The sequence below is a fragment of the Trachemys scripta genome, chromosome 5 (genome assembly GCF_013100865.1).
Source record: "Trachemys scripta elegans isolate TJP31775 chromosome 5, CAS_Tse_1.0, whole genome shotgun sequence".
NCBI lineage: Eukaryota > Metazoa > Chordata > Testudines > Emydidae > Trachemys > Trachemys scripta.
The window spans coordinates 52,209,880-52,227,871 of NC_048302.1; the positions used below are offsets into that span (position 1 = coordinate 52,209,880).

Consider the following 17,992-nt stretch of genomic DNA (forward strand, 5'->3'; position numbering starts at 1 on the left):
GGTGGATATTTTTTGCTGTTTTTAAAATTAAATAGGCAGCTAGTATTTTAAAATTATTATGAAGAACAAGTTTAAGCTTTGTTGTAACGTGCATTGTTTGCCTGGACTGCTCAAGACCTGAATGCTTGTGTAGGAGGAACTCTTTGAGTTGGCTTCTTGAATACCTTCATTCTTTCACATCTGATATTCCTTGAACATAGGAGCCTTGTCTTATAACAGGCTTATTCAAAGTGATACAAGCTGTATGTAATAAAAATACTGTAATGATAAATAATAAGTAGTAAATAGTGTGTAATAAACATGTCATAAAACAAATTTTATATTTCGAAGATCATTGTTTTTATAATTTATAGGCAGGTAATAAAGGAGAAAATCCCTGGAAATAGTCATTTTTAGGAGGGGGTTCGCGAGACTTGACATTTTAATGAAAGGGGTTCACAGGTTATTAAAGTTTGGGAACCACTGAATTAGAGTGAATAAATGAAAACTCAGCACACCACTTCTGAACGGTTGCTGACCCCTGATCTAATGTATTGAATAGTAAAAGTTCTTTTCTTGAAGATCCAAAATAGGAGCTGCAATTGTTGTAACTCATTTTCTTTTCTTTCTTTTTTGTTTTGTTTGTGTAGCTTGTTCCACATGTGGTCAACTTGGTTCACTCCTTTAAAAACAATGGCTTGCCTTCCAGTGCAGCTTTCCTAGTGCAGCTGACTGAGTTGATACACTGTATGATGTATCATTATTCGGGATTTCCAGAACTCTATGAACCTATTCTGGAAGCTATTAAGGTATTGTAATGCGAATGCTAAAGGAATGCTTTCTCTGAGATATGAAACCTTTGATCTAATAGTTAAGTATTGATTGTAGAGCACTAGTAAAGATGAAAGTAATTATTAGTACAGGGGTAGACAACCTATGGCACGCGTGCCAAAGGTGGCACGTGAGCTGATTTTTCAGTGGCACTTACACTGCCTGGGTCCTGGGCACCGGTCTGGGGGGCTCTACATTTTAATTTAATTTTAAATGAAGCTGCTTAAACATTTTTAAAACCTTATTTACTTTACATACAACAATAGTTTAGTTATATATTATAGACTTATAGAAAGAGACCTTCAACATTCAGATGTATTACTGGCATGCAAAACCTTAAATTAGAGTGAATAAATGAAGACTCGGCACACCACTTCTGAAAAGTTGCTGAGCTCGGTATTAGTATATGACCTGCAGATGTACTTGTACAGGGAAAATTCTATCTTGAGCATTGTGTGCTAATAATTGTTTTAAATAAAAATGGCCGTAAGATATGAAGTAATTAAGACACCGGTGTTAAACTTCAGGTTATTTTTTAACTCCTATTTTTGAAAATCTTTATCTGCTTATTTAATTTCTTCTGGTTCACTTAACCACCTCTACACTCTTGTTCCAATGTCAGTGTTGAGCATCTCATTGCAAGCTCATATGGAAGAGCTACAAAACTGGGAGTCTCAAGTCTCCAATGCTACTATTTATTATAACTCTCTAATACAACCCCATCTTCAGCACACAGAGACAGTTGCCCTTCAAGACAGAATGGATTGGGGTTTTAGTGGTTTTTGTTTTTTAAATCAGGAATCTGATATTTCTTCTCTTATGGGGACTGCATCCTGTACTTGCAGGGGATAGAAAACACCAATTAGATATGCCTATTTCTAATTTATTTTATTAGAAGGAAATCTAGGTTGAGGCTATGATTCCATTGAATCCTTTCCCTTTTGTATGTGCAAACACTTTCCCCCTGTGTTGATGTTGTATGTTTAAATGAATTATCCTCCAGGTGGGAACGAGAAACTGCTCTGCCTCCAGAGCTCACTTAGTACCCAGTTATTGTTAAGGTGTTTAAGTTCAGCAACATTGTGCAAAGAGCTGAGTGTGCCATCTCCATGCCATTCTCAAACTTTTCTTTACAGAAACAGTGACTTAAATTTAAACCAAAGTCAGCAAACTGGCTCTAAATCAACAGATTGCACAACTTTAAATTATCAGATGGAATCTCCAGAGTCTAAATTGAGCATTTTTTTGCTATTAAGATTGGCTGAAAGTGCTTAGTGGGATGAGGTGTTGGGGGAGAGTGAAGCATGTTCATCTGGAGGCTGAAGAGACTAGAGTAATTAAAATATGCAAGCCATGATAACTTTTTTTTTTTAATTCTAATTTGTATTGCCCAGTCTCTGGACCCTGGGGGTTAGTTTCCCTTTGACTATAATTCATTTATTTTCTTTTATATGAACTGTGCTATTTTACTTTAGACTTCATTCTTTCATAGTCATGCCTCAGTTTGTATTCACTTCTGGTATGTTAGATGGTGAAACATACTGCTGGCAGATTTTATTTATTTATTTTCCCCTGAGGGACACAAACATGCCCAAGTAGGGTTTTTTGTGTTCACCAGCCAGGTGAAATGCCATTGTTGCGATCCAGTTTAACCCAGTTACTCAACTTGGGTTTCTCATGGTACTGAAAAGAAGCATTGCAATCTGCTAGTGTCTACAGGAAGATACAGAATGCGATTAAACAGGGCATTGTCTCTCGAATATGGGGAATTGAGTTGAAATACTAAGTAGGCCCTAAAGAGGTCAGGAAAGCAGTGACTGTTGGCTGAAGAAAAAGGGAGCTACTTAATATGAAAGAAGAATGAGTGTGCAAGGAGAGGAAGTTCCTCATTGGCAAGTGGGTTTCTTTGCTGATATGAGGGCAGTGTCTGTCTGACCTTTGAGGATAATTGTAGGACAAGGGAGGAGTGTATGCTGATTAATCTCTAGCTAACAAAAAAAAAAAAGGCAAAATACCTTGGACGCTTGTCTAAGACTCTTCAATTTGGATGCTTCTGTGGGTAGATCATTGGTATGTGGTCTTTACTTAAAATTCTGTATGTTTTCATGTTTTTGATGTAAAGTGTACAATACAAATGATGTATTTAAGTATGTTGGTAGAAACCACTTTCAGATATAATTTGTGTTGACACCTCTGCAATTAATAAATATGTATGGACATATTCCTTCCTGTTTTGAGAGAAAAAATCCAGTGTCTTACACTTAGGGAGTTTTTTAGTTTCGTTCATTTGAGTCTGGGATTCTAACTTGGCAGAACAGAGTATGTTCTGTTATGCTATTAACATGACACTTAAGAGGCAATTTTTGGTGGCAAAGAGAGAGCAGGAGCATACAGATGAAAGGTGACCTCCAAAGCTATGGGTCTGCAGTGTCATTAGAGTTGACAGAATTCTCCTTCAGGAGGAGTTCATGTTGGCCATGCCACTCAGTATGAGCCTTTGATGACTGGCCAAACAATCGTGTTGTCAGTAGTTTCAAAGGAAACTGTATGGCTTCTTCTAGGCTACCAGGTGACCAGAGCCGGAGGGGGGAATGCAAAATGGCAGGAAAGGGGAATATATAGAAGACTGTTGCTGGGTGAAGTGTGTGTTGTAAAAACAAAAACATACTGCCAATGGTGTTTAAATATGTTTCTCTCTTGTAGGAATTGCCCAAACCCAGTGAAGAAAAGATTAAGTTGATTCTCAATCAAAGTGCCTGGACTTCTCAATCCAGTTCGTTGCCATCTTGTTTGTCTAGACTGTCTGGAAAATCTGAAACTGGGAAAACGGGTCTAGTTAACCTAGGAAATACATGTTATATGAACAGTGTTATTCAGGCACTTTTTATGGCCACAGAGTAAGTGTAAACCTTTTAGTCCTTAGTATTCCATCGTCCTTTTAATAAACTGTATCTATTACAAATTAATCCACATTACATTTTGTGAAAGACAAAATGATTAAAACTGTCCTGTGCTACATATTTCCTAATAAAACCTTATAGGAGTTCCCTGCATTTAATAGCTAATCGTGTACTGAGTCTGAACATATAGGAAAGAGTGTTAAAATACAGTTCTTCCAGCCTACAATTTTGGTGGTCATAAAACTAAATTACATATTTTATGTTCATTTGAGAGAAGTGTTGGTATCAAATTGTAGTGATGTACCCTGTTTAGTAGCAGTTTAGTTGGTACTCATCAGTTTCATCAGTATCTAAAATTAAGTTAGGGCTGCAATATTGCATTCAAGCTCCAGGCCCAAGACAAGTCTTTTTCCCTCCTGCAGTGTTGAAGTTATTTGTGGTACTCTATTAAATGTTGAGACTATCTATAATACTTTGTCTGCTTTAATGCTTTTCGTGTGCTCCTCCATTCTTGAACCTTTTTATTTATTTATTTAAACAGCTTTGCAAGAGGTCAACTCTTGTTCTAGAGTTGTCTTTTTTTTTTCTATTTAAAAAACAGAATTCTTAGAGAAACAACCACTGAGCATTTAAGCAGGTGTTAATATCTTTTGCTCTTCTTTGTCAAATTAATTCCATCCTCCTTGCATGAATGATACTTTGTTGCTGTCATTTCTAAAACTCTAATATGGAAACAAATTCTTGTCTTTGTCCATTCAGTTTCAGGAGGCATGTATTATCTTTGAATCTAAATGGGTGCAATTCACTAATGAGAAAATTACAGCATCTCTTTGCATTTTTGGCTCATACTCAGGTATGTGTTGGTCAACTTCATCTGCTTTTTTTAAGACTAGCTGTAATACTCAAGACTGACCAGGCTTGATGGTGCAGAGGCGGTGCTTGGACTGGGAGAGATCAGGGTTTGTCTTGACGTATAGATGTGATACTGAGACCTGCGAGGAGAATGAGTGTAAATTACCTCTCTTAGTACCCAGTGCCACCAAATGAACAAATATTATTGATATGCTCAAGGAAGCCTATATGTTCTTTTCCTCAGTCAGGGAAATTTCATTGTGGCAATCTTTTTGAGGTGAGATGAGGCTTAAGAAGGTGTATCTTAAGAAACTGTAACCCTAAAAATAGACCCTGAATGATTTTAAACATTCAAACTGGGTAATGTAGCTTGCACAAGTAAAATCTAAGGCCCTATGCAATGCAAATTTGTGATAATCTTCTTTAAATTCTCTTGCAGGTGAATTTTTAAAGAAACTTTGTAATTTTTTTTGGCAGCAAATGACTTTTCTAATAGAGTAACGAGATAGAATATAGCTATTTTCTTCTCTTATTTCTGCCACTTGTATAGTTAAACTTAATTTAAAAAGCACATTAAGATAAAAAGCAAAAGAAAGGAGGAACATGTCTTTTTGTCCTGAAGCATGGATGAAATGTACTGCAAACTTATTAATGGCGAAAAGCTTAAAGTATAGGGCTAAGATGTATAATCTCTTTAGTCTTATTCAATAGTTTTTTCATGCAAAGTGCAAACAGTAGAACATTAAATATTTAGTTGTAACTTTTTTTGACCTATAAAGAGCCTATGATTGAACTTTGATTTTTGTACTAAAGGCAGTTCTGTAGTATTCATGAACTATTTGCCTTTTTCCCTACTATACAAAATTAGTTCTTTTTAGGGCTGTCGATTAATCACAGTTAACTTGTGATTTAACTAAAAAAAATCTTAATTAAAAAAATAACCGATTAATTGCAGTTTTATTCTCCCTGTTAAAAATAGAACACCAATGGAAATTTATTAAATATTTTTTGATGTTTTTATTATCAAATATATTGATTGCAATTACAACAGTATAAAAAGTTGACAGTGCTCACTTTATATTTTTGATTACAAATATTTGCACTGTAAAAATGGCAAACAAAAGAGTATTTTTCAATTCACCTCATACAAGTACTGTAGTGCAGTGGTTTCCAAACTTTTTTTTTCTGGGGGCCCAGTTGAAGAAAATTTATGCCCATAACCCAACAGAGCTGCGGATGAGGCGTTTGGAGTGTAGGAGGGGGCTCTGGGCTGGGGCACGGTGTTGGGGTGGGGCTGGAGATAAGACGTTTGGGGTGCAGGAAGGGGTTCTGGGTTGGGGTGGGGGATTGGGGCGCGGACTTACCTCCAGTGACTCCCGGTCAGCGGTGCAGCCAGGGTGCAGAGGCAGGCTTCCTGCCTGTCCTGGCACCACAAACCATGCTGTGCTCCAGAAGTGGCCAGCAGCAAGTCCGCCTCCTAGGTGGAGGCGTGTAAGTGGCTCCGTGCAGCTCTCGCCTACAGGCACCGCCCCCTCCCCCCAGCTCTCATTGGCCAGGGACCAGCTAATGGGAGTGCTGAGTTGGGGCAGGAGCAGCACACAGAGCCCCATGGCCCCCCGCCTAGAAGTTGGACCCGCTGCTGGCTGCTTCCAGGGGGGAAGCGTGGTGTCTGAGCAGGTAGGCACTAGCCTGCCTTAGCCGGGCAACACCGTCAACAGGACTTTTAACATCCCGGTTGGCAATGCTGACCAGAGCCGCTGGGTCGCTGAGCAAGTGTCTTACATGCTGCGACCCAGTATTAGGTCGCGACCCAAACTTTGAAAAACACTGCTGTAGTGCAACCTCTTTATCCTGTAAGTGCAACTTACAACATTTTTTTTGTTACATAACTGCACTCAAAAACAAAACTGTAAAATTTAGAGCCTAGGAGTCCACTCAGTCCTACCTATTGTTCAGCCAATTGCTAAGACAGACAAGCTTGTTTACATTTACCGAGCTGCCTGCTTCTTATTTACAATGTCCCCTGAAAGTGAGAACAGGTGTTCACATTGCACTTTTGTAGCCAGCATTGCAAGGTATTTGCATGCCAATTATACTAAACATTCGTATGCCGCTTTGTGCTTCGGCCACTATTTCAGAGAACATGCTTCCATGCTGATGACACTCATTTAAAAAAAAAAAAAAAAAAAATGCATTCATTAAATTTGTGACTGAACTCCTTGGGGGAGAATTGTGTGTCTGCTAATCTGTTTTACCCGCATTCTGCCATATATTTCATGTTATAGCTGTCTTGGATGATGATCTAGCACATGTTCGTTTTAAGAACACTTTCACTGCAGATTTCACAAAACACAAAGAAGGTACCAATGTGAGATTTCTAAAGATAGCTACAGCACTCGATCCAAAATTTAAGAATCTGAAGTGCCTTCCAAAATCTGAGAGGGACGAAGCGTAGAGCATGTTTTCAGAAGTCTTAGAAGAGCAACACCGATGCAGAAACTACAGAACCCAAACCACCACAAAAGAAAATCAACCTTCTGCTGGTGGCATCTAGGGTGACCAGATGTCCCGATTTTATAGGGACATTCCCAATATTTGGGGCTTTTTCTTACATAGACTCCTATTACCCCTCCACCCCGTCCCGATTTTTCACGCTTACTAGCTGGTCACCCTAGTGGCATCTGAATCAGATGATGAAAATAAACATACAGCGGCTTGCACTGCTTTGGATGGTTGTCGAGCAGAACCCATTATCACCATGGACGCATGTCTCCGGGAATGGTGGTTGAAGCATGAAGGAACATATGAATCTTTAGTGCATTTCGCACATAAATATCTTGCAACGCCGGCTACAACAGTGCCATGCAAATGCCTATTCTTACATTCAGGTGATACTGTAAACAAGAAGCGGGCAGCATTATTGCCTGCAAATGTAAACAAACTTGTTGTCTGAGTGACTTGCTGAACAAGAAGTAGGACTGAGTGGACTTGTAGGCTCTGAAGTTTTACATTTTATTTTTGAATGCAGTTATTTTTTTGTACGTAATTTTACATTTGTAAGTTCAACTTTCATGATAGAGATTGCACTACAGTACTTGTATGAGGTGAATTGAAAAATATAATTGTTTTTACAGTGCAAATATTTGTAATCAAAATAAATATAAAGTGAGCACTGTACACTTTGTATTCTGTGTTGCAATTGAAATCAATATATTTGAAAATGTAGAAAATATCCAAAACTGTTTTAAATAAATGTTATTCTCTTATTGTTTAACACTGTGATTAATCATGCGATTAATTTTTTTAGTCGCTTGACAGCCCTAGTTCTTTTTTTAAAGAAATGTTGTGTTCCATACATTAAATACTCTTCAATTCTTTTAAAAGGAGTCAAAGTTCAGATGTCAGAAAGGTGATGAGACAATTTAGCCAAGTTATTTAGTAAGACTTGTATATATTGCCTTATTGTTTTTTTATTACTGCCGACAGAGAGAGGCATATGCGCCTCGGATTTTCTTTGAGGCTTCCAGGCCACCATGGTTTACTCCTAGATCCCAGCAAGACTGCTCAGAATATCTCAGGTTTCTGCTAGACAGGTACAGTAATGATTAACTTAATGGTAATCTTTAGGTTTGTAGAATGCTTAATTTTAATTGAGTGGTCATCTGATGATTACATTGCAAGATGGAGAGTCAAGATTTCTGGGTCCTGTTCCTGACTCTGCTGCTTAAGTGATGCATAATGTGTGTACCCCTTAACTTTTGTGCCTCAGTGTATCCATTGTAAATCTGGATACCTACCTCATAGATGTTGTGAGTTGAGATGGGTGAAATTTTTCAGAGACATTTTGTGTGTGTGTGTGTGTGTGTGTGTTTCAAAAAATAGTTTTGGTTGACTCTCAACTGTTTGTGAATTTGGCCTAATAGTTTTGGCCCAGGGAAAGTTTTTCAGGGACAGCAAACGTGTACGTTTCCATCTATCCCCCTTGAGACCAGTGGTTGGGACACTTGTCTGGGAAGTGGGAGATCCAGGTTTGAGTCCCCACTCTGGAACAGGGATTTGAATTTCGATCTCCTCACTGCCAGGTGAGCACCCTGACCTCAAGGATAAGGCTATTCTTGGGTTGGCCTCTGTTTCCCTGTTGAAGCTTACACTTTGTATAAACACTTGAATGCTCATTGGGCCAAAAAGAGGGAGTGAGAACAGCTCTATGCACTGTAGATTAAGTACTCCTCTGAGAGGTAGGTGTTGTGGATTCAAATCTCTCCTCAGAATCAGGCAGAGATACTTAAGCAGAGATACTTGCCTCTCACTTTGTGGGGAAACTGCTCCGGATATGCAGTACAGTGTTCCCAAAGGGCCTCCTATGGCCCTCCATGTCTCTCCTTTTTCATTTTAACTTTGTTTCTTAGGAATGGGATCAACTTCGTAGCCATGGAAATGCTATGCATGTCATATGACACTATATAAATAATTTTTTAGCTTTCTTACTGAATCAGAAGTACAGAGCCATTCAATCAGAATGATGTATATTAAAATAAATAACAAATAGCTTGTCTTTTGATTAGAATTGGTGACATGAGTACGTACTTTCGGATTCCAATTCTCAGACAAAACTATCTCCATAGAGAGTTGTGCTGTAATGGACATAATGTGTTTGCTTTTCTGGTGGCATTGACAAAAATGTTCATAATTTAAGCAACATCTAGCCAAGCTTCTTTTATTCTACGGTAGATTGTTTAGTATAGATGAGGAAAAAAATCCTAAGAGGTATATAAAATGACTTTCAGAAATATGTTTGGAAACAATGCATCTGTTGGATTTTTTTTTTCCAGACTGCATGAAGAAGAGAGAACCTTGAAAGCTTTGTCTTCAGCAAAGCCATCTGAGAATACGATGAGTGACGAGTCCTTGGCACAGGAAACTGCCAACAAGGCACAAGTGTTTACTGAGGAACCTTGCACAGGAGGTGAAGAAAGAACATTGATACAGAGAATGTTTGGAGGGAAACTACAGACCAGTATATGCTGTTTGAACTGCAAAAGTACTTCTCAAAAAGAAGAAGCCTTCACGGATCTATCGCTGGCATTTTGTCCTCCCACTTCCTTGGAAAATGTTGACATGCGAAGCATAACACATTCTTCTGAAGTGAAAGATGACTGCATGGTGCGAACTAGTATTGTAGCATCCCGTCCTGTTGAAGAATCAGCACTTGATACATCTCTGGCAGTAAGTGATGGCTGTGAAACAGTTATGAATGAAGGAATTCTGAAAGACCTTCTTCCTGCTGAGTTGAGCTCTGAGAATATTACAGATTCTGATCTGTACAAAGTTCAGGATAGTAAGAATGTGTCTCAGAAGCCAGTAAGTGAAAATACTCCCTCAGTTACTGACTTACTGAATTATTTTCTGGCACCTGAGATTCTAAATGGAGACAACAAGTATTATTGTGAAAAATGTGCCTCTCTACAGAACGCAGAGAAAATTATGCAAATCATGGAGGAACCTGAATACCTCATTCTCACTCTCCTCAGATTTTCATATGATCCAAAGTGTCATATAAGGCGCAAAATCCTGGACAATGTGTGTCTACCACTTATTTTGGAATTACCAGTCAAAAGAACTGCATCCTCTTTAGGTGTAGTATCAAGGGGCTGGTCTGTGGATGTTGAATTCTCTGACACTGGAGAAAATCTTGCTAAAAAACTGAAGCCCTCGGGTGCGGAAGAAGTGTGCTGCCCAGAATTGGTACCCTATGTATTAAGCTCTGTTGTGGTGCACTCTGGTATATCCTCTGAAAGTGGGCATTATTATTCTTATGCCAGAAATATCACTGGTTCAGGGCCCTCCTTAGGGCTGTGCCATCAATCAAAAACTATGGCTTTAGCTTCCCACGGCAGCTTGTTGACAGGGGAGATTTCCCATGCAGTTATAGAAAATGACCTGGACACTAATGAGATGTCAAAAGAGTGGTTTCTATTTAATGACAGCAGAGTGACGTTTACCTCATTTCAGTCTGTCCAGAAAATTACCAGTAGGTTTCCAAAGGACACTGCTTATGTGCTGTTGTACAAAAAACAGAATTGTAGTAATGGTTTCAATGCCAATTCAGCAAATGGACTCTGGGTGAACGGAGACCCTCCTCTGCAGAAAGAGCTTATGGATGCTATTACAAAAGATAATAAACTGTATTTGCAGGTAAGATGAGAACATAACTAATGTGAAGAGTGGCAGTCTCCTGAGGACTGGCAAATGTGGATCAACTTGCTTGCTGTTTCTAAAATGGTTACTTCTAAACATTCTGGGGATTAATCTCAAATTCTTATAGCTCATAAATAAATCCTGCTACCCTGATGCGCTAGCAACTGATGGATTAAGTAGTAAAATTTTAATCAAATTTACCAGTGCACAGCATTATGTGAAATATGTTTTATATGAAGAACTTGCATGTTTTAACCTCTTTCTGTATTTCTAGGGCAGAGGTTCTCAAACTGTCCTTTGACCCAGTGATAATCAATCCAGGATTGGATGATCAAAAAGTGCTGGTTCTTTTTATTGCTACCTGCTAAATTGCATTAAAAGAAGCTAAAAATATATTACATAGGAAAGTTAGGGAAATATTTGTGATACCAGTAAATATGGTCCATGCTAGAGCATTTCAGAACCACTGTTTTTTTTGGGGGTTCACTGACTACTTGTATAGTATGGTAAGGTTTTATTATTTATACCCTTTTTACAGTGGGTTAAATTATTTTAGTATAATCCTGCCTATCAAACCTAAACTGAAATTGGAAAAGTACAACTAACCCTCACTGTGAAGAACTATTATGGTACCTCCAGGTGCTGAAGAGAATTGTGGGTTTATGTTGTAACCTATTCTTGGCTTGCTATTTTCAAAACTTTGTGTGGTAAAGCATTACCACAAATTGACAGTCTTTGTTTACATGCTGATTGTTGTCTGCTCAGTAAGCACAGAGGAGTAGAATATAGCTTCTAAATGTCTTACCAACTATATCTCAGGCAGCTGTGACACTTTTGAATCAAGATTGTCATGCCTTCTTCATCAATCTGTTTACCTTTCTCTCTCCTTTAATTTGTTTCACAACAGTAAGGAAAATAAAATCTCGATGATGGTAAATCCATAATTGGTACTTACTGAATAGTAAGTTATATCTGCATAGTAACAATATGTAGGTAAAATGGAAATCTTGATCTTGCATAGACATATTTTAAAAGCTTCTGGAAATACAGGCCCACTGTTCTAGTCTGGGTTCCTAGCCGTACCTGACAGTTACATTTGGAAGAAAGAAAATTAGTAGGAGGCTAATGGCAAGTATTTATTGACTGTAATACAATCGGGGTCCTTTTGAGTTATAATTCCATGTCCTAACATCTCTAACCCAACAGAAAAAAAGGGAAAAAATCCCTTAACCATAGCAGGTTACCAAGAGAGCTTCATAAAATAATGGAAGCAAAGGTGGGTCCTAACACTAAATATCAGCCACAGTAGATGGACAAGGCCTTTGCCCACTCCCATACAGGTATTTTCCTATTAGATCCAGTTCAACTGTCAGCCCCAGTAGCAGGATGACACAATTAAGCAGTTTGCTTTCTTAAGGTTTATAACATTAAGGATAGGAAATAGTTTAACTCCGACAAAACAGACCAACCACACATTTTGTTCCAAGATTATTTTGTTGACATGCAACTATGAATTTTACAATTTTTAGTACAGAGATAGTTTGATAACGAATATTGTTTCTTTTGAGTGCCCAGAAGTGTGCTAGATGCTTCAGAGACTCAAATAAATCTGTCCTTGCTCTGTAGAGTTCACAATATAAAGTAAAATATCTTACAACAAGTAAGATCATAATTTAACAACCTCTACAAGATTTATGGAAGTTGACATAGAATTCCTGAACAAACTGCAACTGAGTTAAGTCTCAGGTCTCCAGACTTCTCCTTTACTGGAGCAAAGCAGTACTGCAGCAATAAGTGCAAGGATGTAATATAGTAAAACACAGGCCTTAGCACTTGCAAATTCCAGGCTTTTAAGATATTGTAGCCATAACATTTTTATGTAACTGGAGATTTCCATGTGAAAGTAAAACTGCTCCTGGTGGAGTGAGACTGCTATGGCTCTGTTAGCTTCCATCTCGGTGAAAACTTGCAGCTATCTAATCTGTCCCCTATGTATTCTGTGGCACAATGGTCCCAAACTCTGGCACTCCAGTGTGACAGAGTGGAAAGTCTGTGGTAGCTTCTTTAGAGAGGCTTTTAATTATGAAAATGAATACATTGAGTACCGTAGCCTGCTGTTCATTTGGTATTAAATTCGTGGGTTTTTGACATTGTCCACACTTTCAGTTTTGCTATGTCATAGATTTCTTTGGTATTGTCTACACAACTGCATCATAAAATTTTGGCGGAAGGGGAAGCAGGTGGTTTGAGCAGCTGAATGAGGGCAGTTTTCTTATCTGCAGAGGTCTTGAGAGGCAGTATAGGATTGTGAGATAAACCCAATAGCTGGATGTTCTTGCTAAAATGATTAGCACTTGAATAATTTCATTACATTTACACTCATTTTTGTTTCAGAATTAACATGAGATCTTTGCTATTAAGTTCTATAGAATTTAATAGGGTTGACATTTTATAGAACCCTACAGGTTACTCTAAAAACTAATTTAATAAGGAGTTGCATCCTTTCTGTGGGGATTTTGAACCATGCTACAGAATTTCAGGCACTGAAAGCTCTTTGTAAACCTACTATTATAAACTGATGGCTAGATTGTGAATGTATATGAAAATCATATTTTGACAATCACCCAAATGATGACTTTGAGCAGCGTTTGTGTGTAAATGGAGTTTGGTGCATGTAAACTATCAGTTTTGCACACGATTGGTAGTGTACAGATGGAAGTCATATTAATGGCTCTTTTGAAACTTACCCTTTGGAATAAAAAGAGCAAATGTATTCTTTTCATGTTTTTAAAATTTTTAGAGGTTATTTTACTCTTTTTTTTTTTTTTTTTTTTTCTTTTATCCTTCACTCAAACTCCAACCTCTCAATATTCAGTTGTGCTTTTTCATTAAGTTGTATCCTGTTAAGGACAAGATCATGTCCTTTCCTTTTCAAAAACACGTTCTTCAATATTGAGTTTCCATCCATCTCAAACTAATACATTGAATTTAGCAGCGTAGGCAAGAGGACAGTGTACAGAAGGATTGAAGGATAACACTTCACTATCCTCTAAACTGTGAATGTTCAAACTTGTCCATTTCAATCCAGTTGATGTTTTGAGTACGTTAGCAAGAGAGATCTTACTTCAAAATTAAAAGGTTTGCTTAGGAACTTAGCTTCTGATTATCTGAAAGAGGAATGAAAGCAGTTATTTGTACTTAACTCGATATAGGATGTTCCTATGTTAATTTTAAATAGGAAAGCAAGCAAGTAAATTGAGTGTTTCACTAGAATCTCATGGATTATTAAAATCTGGGAACAGTTGCATTAATGAGACTTGTTTCTCTGTATTGTCTATCTCACTGGAAGCAGGAGTATGTATTGATGACTCTCTCAACATAGAGCTCTATTCTCAAGCTGTAACAGTCTTACATGTAGAATTTTGTGCCAATAGATTGCCTGACAGAAGAAAACAAACACTTAAAATTGCCAAGACATAGTGAAGTGTTTTGTTGGAAACCACACAGTACTTTTCTGTTTTTATTTTTAGCATTGATGACACTAGAAGGGATTTTTTTTAATAGATGTACTCGATAAGTGTTCAAATACTTGTTTTGTGCCTCTTTAAAAGGGTAATTTTATAGTATGTACATGTTACTTACATACATAGTACCAAAGGTTTTTTAGCACATGATGTAGTAACTAAGCTATGAACATGAATGGAACTAGTTTGCCCTGTTGTAGTTGCTGCTAAACAGTATCTCCCAAGATCATTGGTGGGAGTCTTTCTTGTAACTCTACTATACTCTTCATTGAAAATCAGTGCACTGTTCTGGGGTTCCAGTTTGGTATGGGAGTCCCCTATACACAATGCACTTCATGGTCCTGCAGGAGATCATACCTCTGCTGCTGCCAATAGTGTTTCCCAAGAAACACCACAGTGAAAAAGAGACACTTTGTTGATGATACACTGATGGAGCATTAGTGGTAAAGGCACAATTTTACTGGTAGCATAGGAATGGCAATAGGGTGACCAGACATCCTGATATTTAGGTTTGTCCCTAAAAGACCGGTCGGGACGCAGTTTGTCCCGATATTTCACTCCGCTGGCAGCACTGGGGTTTTGGTTTTTGCTCCGGCGGCAGACCTCCCCCCTTCTCTTCCTCTCCCCCCCCCCCCCCCCCCGTGTCCTGATGTTTTCTTTCTCTCATCTGATCACCCTAAATGGCGAACCACTAATTTCTCTTTTCTTTTTATCCCCTCTACCTCCACAGCCACAGAGGGAAGGGAGGAAAATACCTGCAATACAATGTTATGGATGAGATTTTTTTAATAGTCAGTCATTTATGGTTCTCATGACTGTAACTTACATTGTACATGTATTAAAGGATTTAAAGTTAATGCGACAATTGGCATAGTGTTAACCTGCTTGCACAAGCAGTTTACATTAAGCAGATGCTTTGGGGCTTTTTTTTGGGGGGGGGGAGGGGGAGGGAGGAATCTTTGTCCTAGCTGGAGCAGTTTAACTACCAGCTATATTATATTCATGACAAACTCAAATTATATAGGAACTTCATGCTTCCAGTTGACTGCCGTAATGCTGTAATAAAAATCCTTAGTTATAAACGTATATAATATAATGCAGAGCACATGGCTCGCCTAGAAGTTTTGCAATCTAAATGAGTTGCACATTTACTTCTGAATGTTTGGATAGCTAATCTATAGTAAATTTACAGCTCATAATGAGAAACTCCAATTACAACTGAATTGTATTAAAACAAAGGCTCTAGCAAGAGCATGTGGGAACCGTTCCTTTAGTATCTCTCAATAACACTTTAGCTAGAAGTTATGTGGAATTTAATATTTCCCATTAACTTTGGATTCCATTCTTGTCCTGTGACTGGAGACAATTTACTGTTGTCACTCAGACATAGCCAGCATAAACTCTGCCTACTGATATTAAGTGACTGCCTTCAAATTCCAAAAGCAAAGTAAATCTGAATTAAGTAGGCCATTCAGTCCATGTTTAATGATGAGGGAATGAGTTAAATAGCTTCAAATTTAAGGCTGCATTTTTTGGCAGTACGAGTACTTAAACATGCACAAGCTATTTTTAGCATCACAGAAATTACATATACTGCATCTGTCTCGTATGATAGTGTAACACAAGGTATCCGAGTTTTTTTAATCATTGGCTCTGTCCCATGCTCTTGCACTATAAGGGTCTAGGTGACGTGCAAAAGAAATTGTCTGAATTCCCTCAGCTTTAGCAAGATATGCTTAGTGGCCCCAATAGCTGGGTAGAAAGAAGTTCCCTGGAACCTAGATATTTTATTTCTTTATTTTTTGCAATATCCAGCCTTACTCTGATTTAGCATCTCAGCCTGCATGAGATTTGTAATATCATAGAGCTGTCAAGAGCTACCATGCAACAGCTCTTTAAGAAAAACTTGGATAAACCATATTGAATGAATAGACACTAATACATCATCCATGTTTTTTGCCTTTTGCGCCAGTGCAATTCCAATATCCTGCAATGGTTTAGTGTCAAAGGTGTCAATTGCAGCTAAAACAAATGCGTTTCATTTAGCTTTTGAACATGAGAAGTTCTGTGAAAAGATGGGCTCCGTACCATACTTCTAAACTCGAAGACAATCTCACCAAGATTTATCTTCAGTCATGTTTGTTAGTTACTTAGGGCCAGATTCTCTTATCCTTGCTTGCCTTCTGCAATGCTTCGCTTTCTGAAATAGTCCCTGGATACTGGCACACTTCAAGTTGAAAATAAAAAAGTAAAACAATTTAATAGAGAATCCGTTGTATGGTTTATAGTTTTCTTATTTTCCCTAGTTTATGTACCTAGTTCTTACTGAAGTGGCTTTTAAAACCAGTTTAGATACAAATGCAATAAGTTTCAATTTTGGAGTTTTTAACTGCCTCTATTCTTTAATTTCAGGAGCAAGAACTTAGTGCTCGAACACAAGCACTACAAGCAGCCTCGGCCTCGTGCTCTTTTCGACCCAATGGATTTGATGACAATGATCCCCCAGGAAGCTGTGGACCGACTGGTGGCGGGGGTGGGGGAGGATTCAGTACTATTGGTAGACTAGTGTTTTGAGGAAGACCTAGAATACATTGGTTCCAAAACAGCTCCCACTGCTGCTTAGGACTGTTAAATCACTGAACTGCTTCAATATCATACCAAGCTTTTGTTTTTGAGACATAATCCTTGTTCAGAAAACAAATGTTAATTTTGTTTGTTTTGGTTTTATTTGAAATAAATAAGTGCATCATGGAGAAAACTACCTCTTAAAATTCCTGTTGTTTTAATAGCAAGATGTGCTTCTCCAAAAAAGAGAGGAGAAAAAAAATATATATGTAATGATGCTGCATAAAATTTAATAAATGCAGTTAAATCAGTTTGTACTATCCCAATCCACTGAATAAAGGAAGAGAGAGTTCATTCATAATCTTTTAAAAGAGAGATGGTTATTCAACAGTGGAATGCTTTCAGGTGGGCATAATTGCATACATATTTTTTCCTTCATAAGTTCTGGAAATCTTAATGGTGGCAGAGAGGATGCACCCTTATAATGAAGGCAATAACTTAAATTTTAAAACATGACCTGCTACAGTACTTTCCAGGGTAGAAGTTATTCAGATTCAGTATATTTTCATTTTGAGTAAAACTGTAAAAAGTCATTTATACACGTTTGCTAAATCATTTTCAAGAAATGTGCATGGTCTTGTAGGAACAAAATTTTTAACTAGAAATTGCTAAATTTGTAGTATTTCTAATTGTTTTGAGCATTTTTAAATTATTTCAGGAAGTATATCTGCTCTGTATTTGAAAGGAGGAGGTTCTGTATGTGCCTTGCAGTACTGTAACTTAAATACAAAACTTTCTGAGGCTGTGGAAGAGTTAAAGAACAATGTTAGAAATTGTTTTGTTAATATTAGAAATTAATACATTTTTTGGAAAGTTATTAGATTTTCCAGAAGTAAAATCTGATGGTTCTAAACCTCTCATGTTGTCCATTATTTACAGTTCAGTGGGGTGGTTTTTGAATTGCAGCTTCTCTGGTCTACATTATTAATAAGCTGATGATAAACCCTGATTCATAGTTGCAGAGTTGTAAATTGTTTTGTCCAAAAAGCTGCTGAGTTGACCCTTACCAAATGGGTTAAGGTGTCTCAGACTGCCTGCACTTCCCACTATCCAGATTATTTTCCTTTATGCTTGTCCAACAAT

At 37.8% G+C, this 17,992-nt stretch overlaps 1 protein-coding gene across 1 annotated transcript in view; it reads left to right on the forward strand.

Annotated features, from left to right (window-relative positions):
• The window catches only part of USP38 (ubiquitin specific peptidase 38), a 28,931-nt gene extending 11,169 nt beyond the window's left edge, over positions 1-17,762 (forward strand). Inside the window, exons 5-10 of the mRNA XM_034771557.1 lie at positions 630-788; positions 3,514-3,707; positions 4,470-4,563; positions 8,049-8,155; positions 9,395-10,757; positions 16,697-17,762. Of these exons, the coding sequence (XP_034627448.1) occupies positions 630-788; positions 3,514-3,707; positions 4,470-4,563; positions 8,049-8,155; positions 9,395-10,757; positions 16,697-16,858 (2,079 nt within the window). The 3' untranslated portion in view covers positions 16,859-17,762. The remainder of the gene's footprint in view (positions 1-629; positions 789-3,513; positions 3,708-4,469; positions 4,564-8,048; positions 8,156-9,394; positions 10,758-16,696) is intronic.
• Positions 17,763-17,992: the final 230 nt, after the last annotated feature.